This window comes from Eubalaena glacialis, chromosome 1 (genome assembly GCF_028564815.1).
Source record: "Eubalaena glacialis isolate mEubGla1 chromosome 1, mEubGla1.1.hap2.+ XY, whole genome shotgun sequence".
In the NCBI taxonomy this organism is placed as follows: domain Eukaryota; kingdom Metazoa; phylum Chordata; class Mammalia; order Artiodactyla; family Balaenidae; genus Eubalaena; species Eubalaena glacialis.
In genome coordinates, this window is record NC_083716.1 from 201,467,731 (window position 1) to 201,491,287 (window position 23,557).

Below are 23,557 nucleotides of genomic sequence, written 5' to 3' on the forward strand. Positions count from 1 at the left end.
GTGAGAACAGGCCGGGCTCTGACAGCTTCTCCAGCTGTGTGAGAGGCAGGGGGCTGTTGTACCTCCCCTTCCTCACCTGTAAAGTAAGGGGCTCACTGTTGGCCCTCACTATTGGGGGGCCTATCACTGATACTCCAGGCAGCTCGTGAGCCATACTGATGGGACAGTTGGAGAACTGCACTAACTGTCGGAGTCTCACTGCCACACTTGGAGGTGCGCTGGAGGGGACCACAACTGGGCCCAGCTCCTGCCCCACCTTGGCCCCAGGCTCAGGCTACCAGCCTCCTCGAGGATGGAGTGGTTGATCTTTTTCAGTTCCGTGTTTATTTATCAAAGTCAAATACAATCACATCATTTCTCTGTATGCAAGCAACTTTCGTTCAGAATTTGATTTATTCTAAATTAAGGAAAATAATCAGAGGGATAGTACGAAATCACACTATCTCTGCTCTCACACTGCCCTCTAATGGCAACTTCAGGAGGAAAACACAAGGCCTCTACCTAATACTTGCACCACTGTACACTTCAGAGCCTCTGGTCAGCTACTGATTATTAATCTGCATAACTATTTTGCTTGTTCTTCTCTACCTCCTCAGTACAATTATAAATAGATGTTATCTGGGATTTTACATTAGCGTGTACACATTTACATGCTAACGTAAAATCCCAGTTCAGCTCTTATGAATTTCTTTGAGTTCATAGCAAGATTTTCTTAAAACAATAAGATCATTTCCTTTACTTCTTTCTTTTTCTTCCCTAGAAATGTTGTAATAATTTTTTGATTGATGCTTTTAAAAAGCTTTGTTTCCCCCAACTGAGTGCTTACACTCTGAAAAGGGCTTTGCATGCATCATCTCCTTCAATCTTCCCTGTGAGGCAGGTGGTGGCCCTGTTTTCTAAGGCATAGGGAGGGTAAGTAACTTGCCCAAGGTCAGGCAACAATTAAGTGACAGAACCAGGATTAGAACACAGATGCATCTGACACAGAAGCCCCTGCTCTGCAGTCCCCAGATCAGATCTCATTTTATGCACACTTTCAGTGATTCTTGGCTGCTTTCAGTAGCATGCATTTTAATGATATTGACTCATGGCTCATCTCAATGCAATCATTATCATGTTTTGTCTACTTAATCTGGTATTTAAAAAAATTTTTTTCTGTAAAGGGATATATTGGCATTTTTAACTATTAGACATTACAGGTATGTTAAATGCTTTTACACTAGAGTGTTTGAATAATTCTATAATGACTATAATGACAGCAGGGATGTCTTTTTCTCTTACCGCTGTCTTCCAGCATTTAGACAGTGCCTGACACGCAGAGATGCCCCACCTTTGTCCACTAACGCATGAACCCAGCAGCGAACTACTGGGACCTACTCTCAACATTACGGTTCCTCACCCACGTCTTTGGACATTCAGTCCTGGAATAATAAAAATCTTCATTTCTTTGTTAAAATTAAATTGACTCTCCTCTCCTCCTCTTTGGCCAATAAAAGTAAAGTGTTGGTGTTGATGATAAAAACTTATAAAAGTGATGGATTTTAGCTAGGAAGTAAATGTTTAGTAGGGATTCTAAGAATGGCATCCATCCTTTTGCTCACTATCATATCCCAAATACCCAACACAGTGCTTAACATTTAGTAGAGACTATATGTATACACACCCACACATTTGTTGAATAAATTTAACAAATGAGACTCTTTGCTTGGAAAAAAGAATTTTAACAGGTGTTAGTGCTATTTTTTTACCCAAACTGACGAGATACTCAACTCAACTATTCAATCTATCAGTACAGGAAAGCCTCCCTATTTGGAGATTCCAAGTCAAGGGGGTTTCATCCTTGTTGAGTGCCTGTCAAGGGATTCACCTCTTTCTTGTTCTTACTCAGTCTCATCTGATTCATCCTGCCTCTTGCCATGAGAGAGAATTGTGTACCCTATATTATATATTATTATGATATATAATTATAAAGAATAAGTGCCAAAGAACTCTCACTGTCTGACTGACACATTCTCTCACTAGTGTAATCACAGCAAATGACAAAGCATGGGAAAGTGATGTGCCTTTTGGACAGAATGCAAGCCACTCTCTGAAAAATGTCACATTCAAACCAATGCTCTTAAAATAGGTAATTAGTAAGGACTTCTAGCTCGTCCTATAAAACCTCACCGTGTAAAACCTCAGCTACTTCAGAGAGTTGCAGTCTACAAAACACATAAGAAAACTCAGCATTTTTCAAGACGTATCAATTACTTGATAGAAAGTAATAATCAGATCAAAAATATATTTAGATGTTAACAGCCAATACACTAATATGTAGTATCATATTTATTTAATAAAGCAAATCCCTAAGTATCAGGCAATGCTTTTAATATACTTATGTAGAAACATTTCATAATTCTGACATTTTACGAATTCACGCTGGACTTCCTTCCAGTACATATGGAATCTATGACAGGCAGTACTCTATATGTCCAGTTCATTAAAAGACTGAATGAAAAGCCAGCAAGTTAACAGGAGTTTCAAGCACTGATAAGGTTTTATTTTTCCTTGATCATTCTTACTGGTATACATAAATTGACACTCTGCCAAGGGTCACAGATATTATATAAATTATATGATTATACTCATATAAACTAAATTCTACGTATATTTCCAATGAGAGTTAATTCTCACTCTTCATAATTTTTCATTTTCTATCAATCCTAAAAATAATTTTTTAAAACTTCCAGAAGAATATTATCTCTACTAGAAGCAATAATTGCTATCCTTAAAAATAACTGTGATTTCCCAGTTTTATCAAATTAAACCATCCTGCTAGAATTTCAGCATAATATTTCTACTTCATGTGGTCTGGCTCAACCATTGCCTCTGATGGCCAGAGAATTAGAATCCATTAGAATCTCTTAATTTCAGGTTTTGAAGGGGTCTTAGAGATCATCGGTCTAAAGACTTTATTTTTCAGATGAGGAAACTAATGCCTGAAGAAATTGTGACGTGCCAGAATAGAACAGTTAATTAGCCGCAAGGTGAACAGGAATGAGTAACCTTCCTCAGTAAGCCAGACTAGTACTACATCACTGCCAGTCCTTAAAGTGTTGCAGAGAAGCTGGGCTTCTGGAGCTGACCGATCTGCTCAAATCCCAGCTCCACCCCTGGCTTGCCAGCCTCAGATTTCTCATCTCCAAAATGGGTATAATCACATTATTCACCTCTCAGAGTTGTTGAGAAGATGACATGAGCTAATGAGTGTAATTTACTTAGCTCCTGACATAGAATAGGGTCCCATCATCTTTTCTGTTTACTTTGGTTTACTACGGCTCCTACCACTACTACAACTACTGTTATCACTGATACTGCTGCTACTACCACTACTATTATCATATGTTCATAATGTTCTCCTAAAATGAAAAAGATGCCCCCCAGTGCCACCTGAGAGCACCAGTGTTACTGGGTTTGTTGGCACTTACCATGTGAAAATATATACACCATTTATAATAAGGGATGGAGGCACGTTACGATTTCTTAACTACTTGATTCACAGCTTACAAAAAGTTCACAGAAAGAAAACAGACGTCAAATCACATTTTAAAATTCTCTCAACAAGTAATTTCTAGTTGTCTGAATGAACGTATACGTCTTAGAGCTCCACTATAACACTTTCTCAGAGTCTAGGCTTTGTTTTAAAGGGCCCTAAAATAAGGTGGTTTTGGTGTCTCAGGAATAACATATTCTCTGGATGGGGTTAATCAGGATCAGGAGGTGTCAACCTGACACTCAGATCTTGCTCTAGGGAGAGATTTTTATAGCAAGATTTCAATATGCTCAAAAACAACTGAGCACTGTGACATTTGACACTGAAATGGTAATAATGGTAGGTACATCTTGGAAAAGACAGATAACCCAAAAAAGGTATATAATTAAAATAAAGTGCTTTCTGCCCTGCACATTTCAATGAGTATATGAGCACTTTCATTTTTAAAAGAATTATGTTACCACTTCTTATCAGTAAGAAAAGTCCTCGGACTTCAAAGTATCATTTCAGTTGCTTCAGTAGGAACTAATCCCAAGACGACCCCTACGTGTGAGGGCTGATTACCCGATGGCTTGCCGCTCCAAAAGCCTCTGGACTGGAATGGTTAGTTTCCCCAGAAAACGCTTGATGATAGGACGGCTCTTGGCAAATTTGTCTTTAATTTCAATTTCTAAGACATCAGTAAGGAGTGCAAAAAAGGAATATTTCTGAAAACAAAACATAACATGTTGAGTCAAAAAAGAGATAAATATGAAATTATGTATATCAGTTTATTATTATAGAAAATAGTATCTCTTAAATCCTAACGACACACAGAGTCCACATTGCTAGAAAAATCTGCAGCTATTGTCAATCCTTTATTCACTCAGAATCATTAACATTCACAAAGACTAAAAAGCAACAGCTAGGATCTGTATGACAAAGGAAGCCCCTTCAATCATCCAACCCTTCCTGGTTCAACAGTTTTAGGAGATGCTATCAAATATTAAACTATGCACAATACAATTTTAGTGCTCACTATATTTAACGCATTTTAATTCCTTAATACTTAATATCTTGTTATAGAGTGGCTTAGACTTAACTGATACATTTGATTAACAGCAATTTTAATTCCTGATCCCATGGTATTTTTGAAGTTGCACACCACACGTTAAAATACTCCTTCACTTAGTGGTTAAAGTAGGAACATCTAAAGGATATTATGGTTTCCCTGGTTTATCTTAAAATAAAACAATGCTTAAATGCAAGTTACTTAATTTAAAAGGCACACAGGGACATTTCTTCTGGGACAGAAAAATAAAAGTATGAGGTTAAGATAAGATGTGTTGTTTTAAGAATGCCATTGGAGAAAACTGGATTGGATATTAATAAGGATATAAAATAAAAATAAAGAGCTTTACTCATTTACAAAGACTTTCACATATATTACAAAGATAAAATTTTCTTTTTAATGATGAGGCTTTCAGGAAAAGTAAGTGATGGAGCCAGGAATCTAACCTGAACCATTTCTCTCCTCCCCTGGCAGTATCCAGGCAACCACAGTGATGTGAATAGTGCCAGCCAGCTTTACACTTAGGGATCACTAAATTTATTTAGTCATAACAATTTAATTTCACCAAAGGGCCGTAAAGTTTAGTCATCTTCTTAATGGAAAAAGCACTTGCTTAGAATAAGAGAGCAGAGTTTAAGCACTACTAGCCTCTGAATAGCTAGTTACATAAACATTTTAAGCTTCTGTTTCTTAATCACACAAATGGAGAGATGATAATCTCATCCCTTACACCCCCCCTTATCAGGCTTGTACTGGTAAAATGGTTAAAAACTTTGTAAATATTAAATGTTAGGGAAATAAAGTTACTACCCACAGCAATCTACAGATTCAATACAATCCTTATCAAATTACCAATGGCATTTTTTACAGAACTAGAACAAAAATCTTAAAATTTGTATGGAGACACAAAAGACCCCGAATAGCCAAAGCAGTCTTGAGGGAAAAAAACGGAGCTGGAGGAATCAGACTCCCTGACTTCAGACTATACTACAAAGCTACAGTCATCAAGACAATATGGTACTGGCACAAAAACAGAAATATAGATCAATGGAACAGGATAGAAAGCCCAGAGATAAATCCACGCACCTATGGTCAATTAATCTATGACAAAGGAGGCAAGGATATACAATGGAGAAAAGATAGTCTCTTCAATAAGTGGTGCTGGGAAAACTGGACAGCTACATGTAAAAGAATGAAATTAGAACACTCCCTAACACCATACACAAAAATAAACTCAAAATGGACTCGAGACCTAAATGTAAGACCTGACACTATAAAACTCTTAGAGGAAAACATAGGAAGAACACTCTTTGACATAAATCACAGCAAGATCTTTTTTGATCCACCTCCTAGAGTAATGGAAATAAAAACAAAAATAAACGAATGGGACCTAATGAAACTTAAAAGCTTTTGCACAGCAAAGGAAACCATAAACAAGACGAAAAGACAAGCCTCAGAATGGGAGAAAATATTTGCAAATGAATCAACGGACAAAGGATTAATCTCCAAAATATATAAAGAGCTCATGCAGCTCAATATTAAAGAAACAAACACCCCAATCCAAAAATGGGCAGAAGACCTAAATAGACGTTTCTCCAAAGAAGACATACAGATGGCCAAGAAGCACATGAAAAGATGCTCAACATCACTAATTATTAGAGAAATGCAAATCAAAACTACAATAAGATATCACCTCACACCAGTTAGAATGGGCATCATCAGAAAACCTACAAACAATAAATGCTGGAGAGGGTGTGGAGAAAAGGGAACCCTCTTGCACTGTTGGTGGGCATGTAAATTGATACAGCCACTATGGAGAACAGTATGGACGTTCCTTAAAAAGCTAAAAATAGAATTACCATATGATCCAGCAATCCCACTACTGGGCATATACCCAGAGAAAACTGTAATTCAAAAAGACACATGCACCCCAATGTTCATTGCAGCACTATTTACAATAGCCAGGTCATGGAAGCAACCTAAATGCCCATCGACAGACGAATGGATAAAGAAGTTGTGGTACATATATACAATGGAATATTACTCAGCCATAAAAAGGAATGAAATTGAGTCATTTGTTGAGACGTGGATGGATCTAGAGACTGTCATATAGAGTGAAGTAAGTCAGAAAGAGAAAAACAAACATTGTATATTAACGCATATATGCGGAACCTAGAAAAATGGTACAGATGAACCGGTTTACAGGGCAGAAGTTGAGACACAGATGTAGAGAACAAACGTATGGACACCAAGGGGGGAAAGCCGTGGGGGGTGGGGATGGTGGTGTGCTGAATTGGGCGATTGAGATTGACATGTATACACTGATGTGTATAAAATTGATGACTAATAAGAACCTGCTGTATAAAAAAATAAATTAAATTAAATTAAAAAATTAAAAAAAAGAATGTTAGGGAAGTAAAGTTATTGCTAGTATCATTACTATATCCACTATGTGCCTTCTAAGTGCTCATCTTGAGATAACGTTTTATGTCTTCTAGGCTTCTAATGTGTTAAATTAAGTGGTATGCCTTTAAGAGTTATTCACTATTTGGGGACAGTAAGTAGTTTTTCAAACCAGGAATAAGAAAACATGTAGTATTTATCCACTTAAATAACCATAAAAACTGCCCAGGAGAAACATCCTGTTGCACTGGCAAGTCTCAAATAGCCACATCTTTTCTCCAATTGGTTTTAGATCCCCTGAAGTATCTCCCTCTCCAATGAAATACTTGTTCAACATTGTTAGAACATATTATTGTCATTAAACATTTAGGGAGTGATTTAATTAATTGTGCAACTCCCATGCCAATACAGATTTGTCTAGAAGCACTCATTAATGCTAGTATATGAAATGTGTCTTGGTTCCCTGAGAAATGGTGGGAGAACTCACACTTTGCTCCCTAGAAAAGAAGCAATGTCTCTGTTCATTCTTTGACTTTAAATAGTTCCAGTGGGAAAACCCTGGGCTTGATTTCACTGATATGATGCACTATGATGACTGGTAACATACTGTAACTGTGAGAGAGTCTGAAATACCATCAACACAATCTGCCTTGCCTCAGGATGACGACTCCTTGAATGGCTCATGTAAGTAACCAAAATCTATAATGGAAATCCAAAAACAATTTGCCAGACAGTAAGGAGAGAAATTCCTTTAATCTGTACTGAGTATATGCTAGAACAAAATATCAAAATTTTAAATAAAAATGGGATCAGTATTATTGATTTTTCCTTCTGCCTCAGGCTCCCATATGACTTGGCAAGGCACTGTTACTGATGCTGCCCTTACAGAATTTTGATATTTTGTTCATCATGAATTTTTGCCTTGATTTTGATTTTTTTTTAAATATTGCATTGAAATATTAATTTTGATCATCGAGTCTTTTGGACCCTATAAATCATGTACCTGAAGGAAGTGCCTCACTTGATTTACCCTAGACCCAGCCCTGGTTAGAAGGGAATATCTCATTTTCATTGTACCTTTTTCTAACAGAACCTCTAGACACCTCAACCATCTTGCCCACACCCATAAGCAGCTCAATGATACAGAGTCCAGTGGAAAGAGATGGAGTTGGCCAACTTCCTAACTGTCAAGTAGAAGGCCACTTACGATCATCTTACCTCTCGGTGCCAAATTGGATTTGTGGTGTTACTGATGATAGTAGACCTCCTCTCCTGCCCATGGTGGGCACAGGTGGGGAAACTGCTCTTCTTCCCTGGCTGAATCGACATCTTAAGATAAGGGTCAGGATTGAAGAACATCCCTTTCTTTAGCCCAACTGCCCGAAGATCTTTAAAGAAAGAAAGGAGGAAGGAGGGAGGGAAAGAGAGAGGGAGAGGAGAGGGACAGAAGGAGAAAAGATTCATATATCTTGATTAGAACAAGCAGCTCAACGACAATTTGTTCTTCAATAATCACACAGGAAGCTCTAAACAGAAACTATTTGGTAAAACAACAAAGTTATTCACACTATGATTGCTTAGGTAAGTGAGGACAAGTGGGTTATGACTAGTTCCGGCAGAAGGTCTCCTAACAGGCTGCAAAATGAAGCCAAACTTTTACTACCACCTTATACACCTAAAATGACTTTTCCTGGGAACCACTTTGATCCTAACATGTGCATCTTCACCACTTCTTTCTATGTGGCTTGGCAGCTAGCATTTCACACAATGTCTTGAGAGAAACCCTTAGTAAATAGTGTATTAAAAAAGAAAACCAATATGTTCCTTCACGAGAGAAAAGTGAATCTTCTATATACACATATGAGATGCACTGACTTAAGTTTAATTGGGGATGAAACTTAAGAGCACATTCAGTTGTGCCATATTTAAAACGTCATACATATTCTACAAATGAAATGCATGTTAGGGGAAATAAAAGGAGGCCAGAAATATTTCTAAAATTTGAATGCTATCTGCTACATTAAATAATTGTAAGGTTATTTTTTCAACAGGCTGTTAAGTAAATTAAATATTTGATGAATGTCCCATAACTCATCTTAGAGTCACCACTTGTTATTTCATACTATGCGAGCTGCTAAAAGTTCTGGCTAAAGTCTGGTTAGTGAAGAGACTAAAACTTTTAAAAATGGTCAAGCTGAGGGATACAAAAATGTCAGGAAATAAAGCTGGCTTCACTGGATCCGCAATGCCTTTCTGAGAATATCAGTTTGAATAAGGTTGCCCTGAGAGCTAAGTGATCTTGAAAGCTTCCGGGAGAATAGACAGCTTCTAGGTAACTTTATGCAATTATAATCAGTGTAGGGAAGTCCTGACCACTGGTTCAGAAAAAAATTCTGTGGACGGCCTCTGAATCCTCAAAGACCTTTGTATTACCCAAATCAGCTGGGGAAGAGACCCTATAGAGTAACCCCACATTTTAGGAGGTCACCAGGGTCATCCTACTCAAGCCCATTCCTGAAACACAAAGTCTTTCTTAGAAGGACAGAATTGGCCTGGGGTTGCCCATAGAACCATACTCCCTGGAGGAGGTTCACCAATGACTAGCAAGAACTTGTGGCCTAGATAACATGTGATGAAAACAGACCAGGACTGTCTAATGACTCATAACTGGCAGTAGCGGGAGACAGTCTAATATGTCAGAAAAGATTTAAAAATTCAAGCAAGAGGACCTTATGTTAAGAACACTGCATCAAATATAGTAAGATCTTTGATCTAAAAGCCAGTGGCAGAAGGGAAAGATGAGTAAACAACTAGACAAGCACTTCAGAGAAGCTGCTGTAATCTCATTAGCTTCATAGTCCCCATCCCTGGCACTTCCTAAACTATGGAGTCATTATTAATACAGCATTTGCATTTTACTGTCAATTTAATAATGCTACATGTTTTCACTTGGCTTTATTTAGCATAAAATAGCTTTGAGAGAAAATGCAATTTACATATTTATTTTCTTACCTTTCTTGATTGTGCTCGCCTCAGACTCAGACAAGAGAATGACATTCTTTAAATATTAAATCTACTTCTCAAGAAGGGATTTCTTTGCAGTAAACAAGGAGTAACATGTACAGAAATGGCTGCCATGACGTCTGACAGAGCTAAATTATTCATTCAAAACATTCGTTTGAAGAAAAAGCATCCACCAGAAGATTAAGCCACAGCGATGAAAGATGTCACTATTAACCCTTTTCCACAAGGGACATCGTACAAATAAATACAATAAACTACCAATTATTTGTACTCTGATTATTCAGTTCACCTTATCCATCTCTTGCCTCTCTCTTTTATCTTTTATATATTTTATTGCTCATAAATATCCATATCACCTAATAGACTAAAGAAGGACTCAAAGTCACAAAGGTATGACAGGTTAAATATCCTTCTTACTTGGAGAAAAGGTTTAAGATAGTCATCAAAAAACAGTTTTTTGTTTTAGCTGTAGAGTTCAATTATTTGTGTCCCTACTTATCCATAGATAATCAAGAGCAGAACATTTTCAGACAGACATTCTACAGTGCTTAAATGCGCTCCATAAATATTATCATCCACTGTCAATATGCTACAACCAGATGAATTTTTTAGAATTACCGTTATAAAATTGCTTTCATCTTCTATAATTTTTAGCCATTTCTATACATCATCTGCAAATAGCTGATCACATGGTAAGAAATAAAACAGATTTTAGGTAGCGAGCCTCCATGTGTATTGAGGTGGATGTTGGAAAAAGTTGTATATAAAAAAAAGCATTTGGCTGTGCCCCAAAGCTTATTTTCTACTTTTTAGGAAAATGTCCTGGGATTTTCAACTTCTACGTGGTCATTCTCCCATGGTGGGTTAATTAACAGCCCCTCTGGAGTCAAAATCAATATGTGTGTGTCATATTTAGAGTGATATTGATCATTTGAAAGCTTAGGGCAATGTTTCTAAACTAAGAAAACCGTGGTATGGTCAAACTAAGTTTTCTGAGCCATGGAGGTTGGCCAATTGTTCCATATCTATAAACGAATAAATCTATAAATGATTTCTCTTCCTGCAATCACCCCAGAACTGTGAAGGTCTAAAGCACAGGTAGCCAACTGAAGTGTTTTCAGAAGAGAGACAGATAAGGGGGGTGGGGAGTAGTATCACAGGCAGTGGTAGTAAGTGCTTTTCTAAAAATCTAGATATTTTTAAAACCCTGAGTGTTCCAACCAAAATATATTTATTGGCCAAATTTGAACCAGCTTACAGCCTCTGAGATTTGCCAGAGAACCAAAGCAAAATGGTTTTCATGGTAAGTAACCTGTATGGTGGGGGAAGGGGAGGAGAAGGAACATGCTAGAACAGACACAGATAGGCTGTGGGCCAGCAATGAACTAACGTGCATACTTCCATTATACGTGATATTCATGCATCATGGACTTGTGTTTTCAAGATCAGCCTTCTAACTCTCACTCTTGAAAATTTCTATTTTAATTTTCTATTTTCATTCGTAACATTTTTTTGCAGCCAAGAAAAAGTGAATCTAATTTAAATTTCAGAAGCGCTACAACAATGGAAAAATGAAAACAAAACATCTTACAGTGATAGACATCTGTTAGACTTGATTTTACATGTATTGTAGTATGGTCGTCTGTTTTAAAAGTCCATTTCAAATACTGATTTTCTTAGAGTATTCTTGACTTTATGACTGCCGATTAATTTTTTTAAATCAGTGGCTTTGAAACTTTTTTTGACAGTGATCTATGTATGAAATACATTTATCTTGAAACCCATTATACACATACATAGGTGTGTATATTTTTGTGTGTGAAATTTTCAGTTTGTATAAACTGGTGTCCTATGAAAAACATTTCCCTTTGGTGGTTAAACGCTGACTTTTTTCTATTCTTTTTTTAATTGCTAGTTTCAACTAAATTAATCTTATAAATCACCAATGAGTTCCAACTCACAACCTGAAAAGCAGTGCTTCAGTTGTATGATAAATATACAAAAAATCAGAATATTTTACTAACCAGAAAATAAACAACAAAAAATTGTCTTATCCACTTTTCAATTCTTTATATGTATTCCTTCACAGAAATAGGAGTATCCCTTGGTTTTTTTCCGCTAGTCTCCAAATTTTTCCTTTCTCTAGATGAGGCAAGCACAAATTGTTTTCAGTAATCTAAGCTCTACAGTGGGTTTAGCACATGTTACATTACAGTTTTTTTTAAGTAAGTATACACAGTTATGGTCTTTTCATCACAAGACAACTTGCTAGAAGCTTTCTGAGTTTATATTAATAATCTAATTTTTCATGGTAAGAGATATACTTGAATTTCCAGAAGTATTACCAAAAAAAACTTGCTCACATATCATATATGAGAGTGTAGACAGAAGTGGCTATCCATGCCTTTGAAATTACACACTTTCCACCTGGACATCATGTTTAAAGACATCCTTACCAGACAACGTAAAGCTAACGAGTTTTCGAGAATGCTGACTTCCTGAAGCACCTCCTTCCATGCCTTCTGCCCCCATCTGCAGAGAAAAAACACATATGTGAAGTTTCACAGGAATATGGTACCTCTCAACTTTCTTAGGGAAACACATATATTTGCAAATATGATTTTTGTATCAATGTATTGTATATGCCTTTTCATATGCTACAAATCTTGGAAGCGAGACATAAATGCAGATTCTCAGAGACTAGAGAAAGGGTCATACCTAAATTTAATCTTTACCCAAAATGTAACCAATATGAGCTTCCAAGTTCCCTGGGATATGAATCAACCTACTTTATGTCCTTTTATTTCTTTGGTAAGAATATTGGGGCTTCCCTGGTGGCACAGTGGTTAAGAATCCGCCTGCCAATGCAGGGTACATGGGTTTGAGCCCTGGTCCGGGAAGATCCCACATGCCGTGAAGCAACTAAGCCCATGCGCCACAACTAAGCCTGCAAGCCACAACTACTGAAGCCCGCGTACCTACAGCCCATGCTCCACAACAAGAGAAGCCACCACAGTGAGAAGCCCGCGCACCGCAACGAAGAGTAGCCCCCACTCGCCGCAACTAGAGACTGCCCACGCACAGCAATGAAGACCCAACGCAGCCAAAAATAAAATAAATAAATATTTTTTAAAAAGAATATAGTTGACATGTAGTAAGCCTACTAATATTGCTATTATGGTATTAAAACATTCCCTTAACTTAAAAATCAAACATCAAATTCCTTCAGATTTATTAGGAAAACCTAGAATAAACTAAACAGGTGATTTACATCAGACTCATCCATATATATGTAGAATTATCCTCTCTTGCTAAATATTTCTGAGTGACCATGTGGATGTCCCACTGCCCTTGTAGACTCCTATTTTATTGTGCTACTGGTACATGGCACATGCTATTATAATTAGCAATAATAAGAATTTGCAATCCTATTGTACTGATTATTGTATTGTAAAGCTTTTTCTAAAAGCTTCTGAGTAAATTATATCTTACTTGAAACGAGTCATTTACAGACCATAGCAGATTAAGTCTCTCAATTTATGTACAATTAGTGCTCAATTTATGCTACACTAGGAAAAAAGGGTTTCGTGGTCCTCTAAAAAAGAAGTCCAGAACACTGTAAGAGACAGATTTGAAGGCAGAATGTATTTTGAATAGTCAAGAAATAGAAACCACATTTTAATTCCAAAGTTTAGATTACACCCTTCCATCTTATCTTTGTGGCACTCCCCACCTCCCTTAAAAATCATACACCACCAAGAGATAAAACTTTCACTAATCCAAGCCAAGTTGAGGAACTTCAAAATAAATTCCATTCAAATTTTGAAATATAAATGCCCATTTCCGGGCTTCCCTGGTGGCGCAGTGGTTAAGAATCCACCTGCCAATGCAGGGGACACGGGTTCGAGCCCTGGTCTGGGAAGATACCACCTGCCGCGGAGCAACTAAGTCTGTGCGCCACAACTACTGAGCCTGCGCTCTAGAGCCCAGGAGCCACAACTACTGAGCCTGCGCTCTAGAGCCCATGTGCCACAACTACTGAGCCCACGTGCCACTACTACTGAAGCCTGTGCGCCTAGAGCCCGTGCTCCACAACAAGAGAAGCCACCACAATGAGAAGCCTGCGCACCACAACAAAGAGTAGCCCCGGCTCGCTGCAACTAGAAGAAAGCCCGTGAGCAGCAACGAAGACCCAACGCAGCCAAAAATAAATAAATAAAATAAAATAAATAAAACGTGAAAAAAAAATTTCCATTTCCTTCTCTGCTTCTTGTACCTTAGTCAAAACTATTTTGTGTGACATTTAACTGCTTCCTGATTGTTTCACATATCATTTGCAATATGCCTAGGGTACCATCCAGGCATCTCTACTTTGTTCTATCCAGATGCAAATTGTCCTGCAAGAAGTAACTGAGAAACTCTACTGGGAAGGAAAGAGCAGCCATCCTAATCATATGGTCTCCTTTCTCACGTATCCTTTTGCAATGAATCAAGAATAAAAAAAAGTTATGTCTTCTCTGTCATGCATACTTTGATGTCATTGCCATTCATCAGAGTACACAGTGATATGTGTCACTTGGAACAGGAAATCCTTCGCTTCAGGGACAGATAAAGGCGACCATCACTCACTACCATGTATTGTTTCAATACGGGTTGACAGTATTACTTCTGAGCTTTCCTGGCTTAAATCTATGAAGGGAGTTTATTTAAAAACCTCTCTCTAAACACTGAGTACAGATGTGTTTATTATCACTGATGTTCCTATATCTGGTGGTCAGGTTAGTCTTTCCTGGCTTTATTGTCATGAATGATAAAGCTGAATTCTCTGAATATTAGTTCACGTGAGCATTTTACCATGCTGTTGTAAAGGACACTGTTTATCTGTGAATTATGTGAGAATTGTTTCATATTAGCCTTTTGCCAGACAGTGAATTACATTTTTAAAAGGAGAATTCGAGGGCATTTTCTTTCGTTTCTATAATTTCTTAGAACATTTTAAGTAGGCTTTGAATGATGACAGACTAAGAATCTTTGCAAAGTCTCACTGTTCTCACTTGGCATGAAGAGACATCATGTTTTCGGAGGGGGCACATCTCTGGGCAGTGTGGTCCATTTGAGGGAAGGCCACGGTTTGCGAGATGCCTGGCACAGGAAGGGCAGCTGTTGCTGAGTGTCTGTCCCAGGTGCAGTCTGTACTACCTCTCTATTTGCCACTTTATAGTCCAGGGGTGTGTGTGTGGTGAAAGCAGGATGACGCAGAGATAGCGATGCTATCTGGCCAGTTGGGTGCTGTCTCTGCTCTATTTAACCTAGGGATGATGAGTCAGAGGGGTACAGCACAATATAATAAACCATATGCACTTGGTGAGAGCCAACCAACCCAGTGTCATCAAGCATTAAAATGTGGTTGCTACTGCCCAACTATTCTTTGCATCATGGAATGATCCTACTAAATGAGCTTTGTGAATATCGATGTTGTCAGTCAGTACAATATCTACACACAGGTCATATTCCTAGGTGAACATCATGCTGTCATAGAAACACAGTGCACAGCCCACAGTGAAATGCCCATTGGCACAGCCTCTCAATAGCAGATATAGACCCAACTGTCTCAAGCTTGGTCAGAAATCTACTGACCACCAATTCCATTAGTCAGCCTTTGAACCAAAATATTCTATTATGATTGCCAGTGCTGTATCTATGAAGCTTTTAAGGTGCTCTAAAACCTGTCTGAAGCAAATTAATTATCTCCAACTATCCACAGGCTTTGACAGAATAATCTCAATGCAAAATCAATGGAACAAGATCAATGCTCACCAGGCTGTAAGCTCCCGGCCGTCAGTGATATCTGATCATGGAAACTGCTCAAATCCAAGAAAATCTGACTCCAGAAAGTCATGTTTGGAAGCTATTATCTAATTTCACACATAGTTAATTTTTCAAACGTTTTATTATAAACAGCCCCACTTTTCTAGTTTTATAATTTTTCTTTTTAGAATATTAATTATAGTGTGTTCCAGGGCTTACTGTGACATGGCAGGCTTTGTAGTCAACAATTGTTATTCTCCTTGTGAACCTTCAAAGTCTTATATAGTAAATGTGGGCTTTTTAAAAATATTCTATACTTTGTTCACTATAATAGGAACTCAAATATAATTCAAATGGGAACAGAGTACTTAGATATTGAAAATTTTGCACATACCGTTCCCTTTACCTAAAATGCTCTTCCCTCCCCCTCTTCACCTAAGTAACTTCTACTCATCCTTCAGATTGTCCTGAAAACACACTTTCTTCAGGGAAGCTTTCCCAGACCTTCCTGAGCAGGATGAATCCTGCTAGTATATGCTCTCATAGCCCCATTTCACTGCCCCTCATAGTAATTATCACTCAAATAAATACAATTCAGTTTAATTGATGTCTCTCTCCCCCACCAGACCAGTGAGAGCAAGGGCTGTGTTTTTGCTTGTCATTTCATTCCTAGTGGTGGGTATAATGTCTGGCACTTAGTAGGCACCCAGTGAATATTTGTTTGAATGAATAAATGAAAGGAAAAGACTGCTTGATATCGTATTGGTGGGCCAGACAATTTCAAAATGCCATCTGCAGAGATTACATTCTGAATTTCAGGGAGTCAACCTGTTCACTTGCTTATTTCCAAAAATGCATGCATCTATAAATGTGTACACACACACACAATATTATGAAGATTCTATATTACGAGAGTCAATAATTTTCTTCTATACTTTCAAGACCTGATTGTTATTAATGACTTATAAACACTGCAATGATTTATATATCTTGGACTCCAAGAATCATCTGAGTTCAACCACCCATGTACAATGGAGTGCATCCTGTGAAGCTGTTAAATTCTAAAGTTAGTTGGTGAAGTGAAAAATCATGAAATTGTGAAAAGTAATTCTTAAGAAAGTACCATGTTAGAAATGGACATACTTTCCTTCAAAAGTCCAGCACAATCAGTTTTCTCTGAAGCTAAGTTAGATATCTCTTTCTTTAATTGAGGACCTGGTGAAAAGGTTGGCTTCTGTTGAGTGGCCACGTGATACCAAACATATGTGTGGTACCTTTAAGCACTATAGTTCAATTCAGCATCAAGAGGGATCCCACACTCTGTCCTGCAGGAACGGCGCATTCATAATCCCCATCTCACACTCTCTTTCGGGTAAAAGTCTGTTAAACTGACTGGCAGGGAGAATCACCCACTACTTAAATTTCTTTTTTCTCTCTCTTTTACTCACTGAGTTCATGTAAATTAAATTCACATAAGATGCAAAATGCCACCATTTCCTACCAACTGGCCACCCTGACAAAGTTTAAAAAAAACCTTCCATGATGGATGGGCACTCACCAATTTCCTTCGGGAATAGGTTCCCTGGAGAGTTGACTATATACAGAATTATTATAACTCAAGCCATATTTTCCCACTGGTTTACATTATGGATTTAGTTAAGCCATCCTGTAAGTTATTTCCTTTCCCAAAACGGCGCCCACACTGCTATGTGTTTCCTTTGCATTGTTTCCCATAACCCTGCCAGAGCTGCACAGGCAAAAATAGAAACCAAGGCCTCCGGGACTGAGGCTCAAGGAAGCAGCCTGAGGGGCACTCACCATCACAGCGGGGTTCTTCACCGTGATGCAGGGGGTCGTGGCTCGCAGGGCTCCACTAATGCCGTGGTAGTATTTGAAACAGATTTTTATCTCCGCTGTAAATTGATTGGAGAAAAACAGTAATTTAAACACTGAAACAAGTCCCTTAGACATCACCTGAGGAAATCCACCTCGCCACCTCTCAGAAAATCCCACTCAGGACTCTTTGAGCGATCCCTTCTTTTCCAGTCAGAGGCAACAGATTATACCAATTCCTGTTTGATTTTATAGGCTTCTCTGAAAATTTCTAAGAACACCCCAAATATATTAGAAAAACAGTGCACAAAAACAACACGCCAAAATATAAGTAGTGTAGAGATAAGAATAAGACTAGCTACCACTCACTGAGGAGCTGCTGATGGACCACAGGGCTGCCTCTCTGCCCCCATTGTTACTGACCCCTCATATCTACCTTGGGAGGCAGAAATTCTTGTCCCCATAGAACAGCTGAAGTATCGAGGTTTGCCGAAGGTCAAACAAGCAAGAAACGACAGAGTCAGGACTCAATCCCCATCAAATGGGGCTTTGCCCCATTCCAAAGCCTTCACTCCTATCCTCTACAATATAGACAGACTGCAGCTGTCAATGGGAATAAAAAAAGAGCAGACTAACAGAGTATAAAAGAAAGCTGTAGGAGACTCTGTGGTAAGAGGGTCTGGGGACCTGTATTATTATAATTTTCCAAGTGACTTAAATGTAGCCACTAATAGGGATCATATTTTGGAACCACCAGTAAATATATATCTACATCTCCACAGGTGTGTACGGGTGTATGTATATATATTGGATATAACTATAGGTGCGTGTGTATGTATATATATTTATATACTATATAATTTGAACTTGATAAAAAGCAATACAAATGTCAATTATTGTTTTTGGAAAGTAACTACAATTACCATGAAGCCAACAAGTGTCAAACATAAAACCCAGAGTCACTGAAATTTCTCTGTATACAGAGCATCTGAGTCACTGAAGTTTCACTGTGAGATGTCTTTTTTCCCAAGATGTCATTTAATATAGGCAATGACGCTGATGGGCAGGCTGCAGAGGAGAGTCCTAGCCTATAGGAGTGGAGTTACCCTCTCAATTGAGTCACCTGGATTATTAAAGTGGGACCACTCGATGTGATTCCCCAAGGAAATTAATCTTGCACTGACTTTCCTGACAGCACCAAATGGTCTCCTACAGGGTATTTGGTTTGCTTATTTTAAGAAAAAGATACAATGATTAAAGAAAAATCCTACTTTAGGAACTTATATAGGAATATTTAGGAATATTACATATAAAAATATAATATTATTTCCCATCAATGAAAAAATACTATATCTCAAAAAAAAGGTCTATCATGGGTAAAATATCTAGTCTTTCCATTACGTACGTTAATCACAATGCAGTGATTCACAACGTAGTTGGTATCATGAAGTGAAAGATTTTTACCATGCCCAGCACTATGCTAGACAGCGCAAGGGAATCAGAGAGAGGTTTCTGGTCTAGCAGGTGTTTTACAGTGCAGCTGTTAAGATGACAAAATCCAGAAGAGAAGCACTGAAGAGGCAGAGTGCCAGGTAGAAATGTGGAGATCGTGGAGAAGATTCCACATGAGGGCACAGTGGAGTCAGAAAGGTCTCATGGAACAAACAGAACTCAAACCTTCAGCTGAGAAAAATGGGGTTGGAGAGAGTTAGGAGTGAGTAGTGGCAAAAACAGGGAAGCAGGAATGAGCATGCTGGCCTGAGGACCAGCAAGACGACCTTGGCAGCAATTCTAGCTTTACTATGAATCCCCTGGAGCTCTACATTAGTGACTTGAGTGAGCACTAACACAGGTTTTTGGTGATTATGGAAATGTAATAACTATAGATCTGAGTAGACCACTGTCCCACTTGCTTTCCGTCAAGACCAATAGCATGTATTCTGCAAGAACAAAGCTAAGTAACATGCACAAGGCCTGTCAAAGCAGAACAAGCTCGGTGACAGGCGGGAGGACTGAATTCTGCGGGCATGAGCTCATTAGTACCACGTTCTACATGCCGGGAACCAGCAGTCTGTGAATCTGCCGGCAGCAGTACCTCACAGACCCAGCCAATGGCCAGTCAGTGAGCAGCTTGTTTTTCAATAAAGAGAAGTGCATTTTTACAAGACATCTTCCCCGAACTCCCTCTCAAGTTAGGATGCCACCTCCTCTTTTCTAATGTTTTAATAGTCAGCGAGGTAAAAGACTAGGAAACAAACAGACCCCAAAAAGTGTCTGCTTATTTTTATCTGTAGATGCTGCTAGCCAGACCAGCTTTGCTAGCTGACCCGTTCTGACTGTTACTTTACTTCTTGCTAAAACAAAAATCTCCAACCCCCGTGATAAATTAGAATCCCTGAAACTATAAGATAAACTCATTCTCATTGTGCACAGCAGATTATGTGGACATGATCACCAAAAACCGCAGAGCTGGGGCTTCCCTGGTGGCGCAGTGGTTGAGAATCTGCCTGCTAATGCAGGGGACACGGGTTCGAGCCCTGGTCTGGGAAGATCCCACATGCCGCGGAGCAACTAGGCCCATGAGCCACAATTACTGAGCCTGCGCGTCTGGAGCCTGTGCTCCGCAACAAGAGAGGCCGCGATAGTGAGAGGCCCGCGCACCGCGATGAAGAGTGGCCCCCGCTCGCCGCAACTAGAGAAAGCCCTCGCACAGAAACGAAGACCCAACACAGCCAAAAATAAATAAGTTAATTAATTAATTAATTAATTAATTAATTAATTAATTAATTAAAAAAAACCCCGCAGAGCTGACAGCTTCACAATGCTTTAAGATTCAGTGTAAAGCCAAGGGGACTTACACAGATCACCAGTTACAAAACCAAATGCATAGGCTGGTCCTGGTCACCAGAGAGAAAAACCCAGTACCAGACAGAACTAGTTGCTTGCACCTCGACTGTTCAGGAGGACACCAGTGGAGACTTCTGCCCCTAAAATAGAGGAATGTTTCATGCTGAGTGGGAGGTTTCATCTTCACATATCATTTAGTGTTTTAGAAGGTCACTCAAGATTTTAAAAATGTTGCAACGAAGCAACATCCCCTCTGAGGAAGAGAGAGAAGAGAGAGCAGAATTTTGATTAATGTCCCTGAATATTTTAGTTATGAGAAGAGGTAACTGGGAAGACTACTCAAAAGGGCGGAAAAGAGAAGTTGGTATTCATGCTTCTATTTTAGCTACAATTTTAAACTCTAACTGTAAGAGGAGACCAGAAAGCTATTGCTGAGAAACCGATACAAGAACAGGTGAAAGCAAACGTGGGCGTGATGATGGAGCATCAGATAAGGGAGGAGCCACTGGCCACAGGGCCAGTCCTGCTCACAGGCAGGAAAGATGAAGGATAGGGACTAAGGAGCATTCTACCTGACAACGGTTTCTCCACAGCCTGATGTGGCAGCTAATTAGGCCTCAAATTATGGAGGGGGAATACATATAACTATTCCTTTGGATTATAAAAAAAGAAGAGTATTTTCTCCAAAGCAACCACTTATAAAAACATGTTGCCTTACTGGGAATATACCCAGACGAAACCATAATTCAAAAAGATACATGCACCCCTATGTTCATAGCAGCACTGTTCACAATAGCCAAAACATGGAAACAACCTAAATGTCCACCGACAGGTGAATGGATAAAGAAGATGTGGTATATATATACAATGGAATACTACTCAGCCATAAAAAAGAACGAAATAATGCCATTTGCAGCAACATGGATGCAACTAGAGCTTATCATACTAAGTGAAATCAGAAAGAGAAAGACAAATACCATATGATATCACTTATATGTGGAATCTAAAATATGGCACAAATGAACCTATCTACAAAACAGAAATGGACTCATAGAGAACAGACTTGTGGTTGCCAAGAGGGAGGGGGGAAGGGAGAGGGATGCACTGGGAGTTTGGGGTTGGTAGATGCAAACTATTACATTTAGAATGGAAAAACAACAAGGTCCTACTGTATAGCACAGGGAACTCTATTCAATATCCTGGGATAAACCATAATGGAAAAGAATATAAAAAAAGAATGTCTATATGTGTATAACTGAGTCACTTTGCTGTAGAGCTGAGATTGGTACAACATTGTAAATCCATTATACTTCAATAAAAAAAATGTTGCCTTAGAGGCAGTGAACCAGGAGAAGGGTGAGGCCTCCCACATTAACCTAGAAGGACCTACAGTCTGGGCCAGCTCCCGGAAGGAAGAAAGCATTGACGAGTGGCATCTTCTCTCTCTCAGGTCCCTTCTGAACAGCTGAAGCCAGTCATGAATCACATAAATATATTTTGGCCCCTTTCAATAATCTTCTGGACACTTTCGTTTATAGGGTTACTAAAAGATTTAGCTGCCTCTATTTAAATGCTGATAAGACATAGAAACGCTTTTATTTTTAAAATTTTAACTTACCAGCTTCCATTAAATACAAATGAAGAGGTCCCCCAGAGCAAGAGCGTGCCAGCTCCACGTCCACCACAGATGGGGGGGTGACCACTGTCCAAAGATGGCACTTTGTACTTGTTGGGGGTGACTGGGAAGGTAGAAAGAACTTAAACTTGTTCCCAAGTAAAGGGGTTTCTGTAATTGTGTCATTCTGACATTGCACTTTAAAGCAATCATTCTACCATCTGCCTAAAGGAAGAAAATATTTCCGTGTTTGTATATGAATAAAATACTTCTAGAACGATCACATGAAACTGGTAAAACTGATTGCCTTCAGGGAGGGGAAACTGGTGACTGGGGCATGAAGCTGGGGAGATAATTTACTTTCATTTTTGTGTCTTTTTAACATTATACTCTTTTCATCTATTATCTGTTCAAAATTTATTTTTAAAAAGCAATCTCAACTCAGCTACATTAATTCTAGGCACTGGTATAAGATTCCAAGCCCTCTCGGAAAAAGGTTCTACAGGCCACTCCCTGCAAGAAATGGTTTTGTTTCAAAGGCTGGGATCTTTGAAACACCATCCATCACCTTAAATAACTACAAGATTCACTTAGGTAGTAGTTAATAGCTTGCTCCTATTTAGAAAATCTGGATTTTCCTCAAGTTTTAGAAGTTGACTATTTTGAACCATAAAGATGGATGGAATGGAAATGTCCTTCTTCCTTTAATCATTTCTGTTTCATTAAAATAGAATAATCTAAAAAAAAATCAAGCTAATAGGAATTTATTCAAAAACATGATTTTAACCACTGCCTTTGTGCCTTTATTATATATATATTTTTTTATTACATTCTTAATATTATGATTCCTACTGATAAGCTCTTTTATTCAGAGGCCACAAGTTGGGAAAGAGTAAACACATTCTAATTCTCATGCTTTTGAGGAAATTTACCCACATTTCTAGGGACGTGCTCACCTGTTTATACGGTACCGCAGGTTGTCTTCTCTTTAACAAGGGCCAGTGCAACCTGAAAGGGCCAGGCCCTCCCCTGCTAAAACTCAGATAAACAATCTTGAAAATCAAAGACAGACAATATCAGTATAATGTGGAAGAACCTAATAGGATTAGAGAAGTAACTGGACCTTGTTTTTCTCATTACTTAGTAATGGCAGCTGGACCAATGTTGGAAAGTAAAGAGAAGTAGAAATAGGCAATAAAACGTAAAGTATGCTGGCAGAGAATGAAAAGCACCAAACCTCCATCTAAGGGGCAAAAAGGCCCTTCTGATGTTGGTGGGAAGGGGCTTATGAATGGAGGTTAGAGCAGGGGCTCTGACAGTACAAATAAGAGGCTGAGGCCACCCCTTTCCCCCCACCCAATAAAAGGTCACCCACAAAGGTTCTGTTTGGGCAAGGCACCGCATCTTAGAAAGCACGCTAACCTGAGCGCCAATCAGAGAT

At 38.7% G+C, this 23,557-nt stretch overlaps 1 protein-coding gene across 4 annotated transcripts in view; it reads right to left on the reverse strand.

Annotated features, from left to right (window-relative positions):
• HECW2 (HECT, C2 and WW domain containing E3 ubiquitin protein ligase 2) overlaps positions 1-23,557 on the reverse strand; it is a 407,233-nt gene that overhangs the window by 134,703 nt on the left and 248,973 nt on the right. For all 4 annotated transcript variants that reach the window (XM_061203609.1, XM_061203599.1, XM_061203626.1 and 1 more), the window contains 4 exons: positions 17,640-17,734; positions 12,470-12,545; positions 8,208-8,377; positions 4,100-4,242 (listed from right to left, as the gene is read on the reverse strand). In XM_061203609.1, coding sequence (XP_061059592.1) covers positions 4,100-4,242; positions 8,208-8,377; positions 12,470-12,545; positions 17,640-17,734 — 484 coding nt within the window. The remainder of the gene's footprint in view (positions 1-4,099; positions 4,243-8,207; positions 8,378-12,469; positions 12,546-17,639; positions 17,735-23,557) is intronic.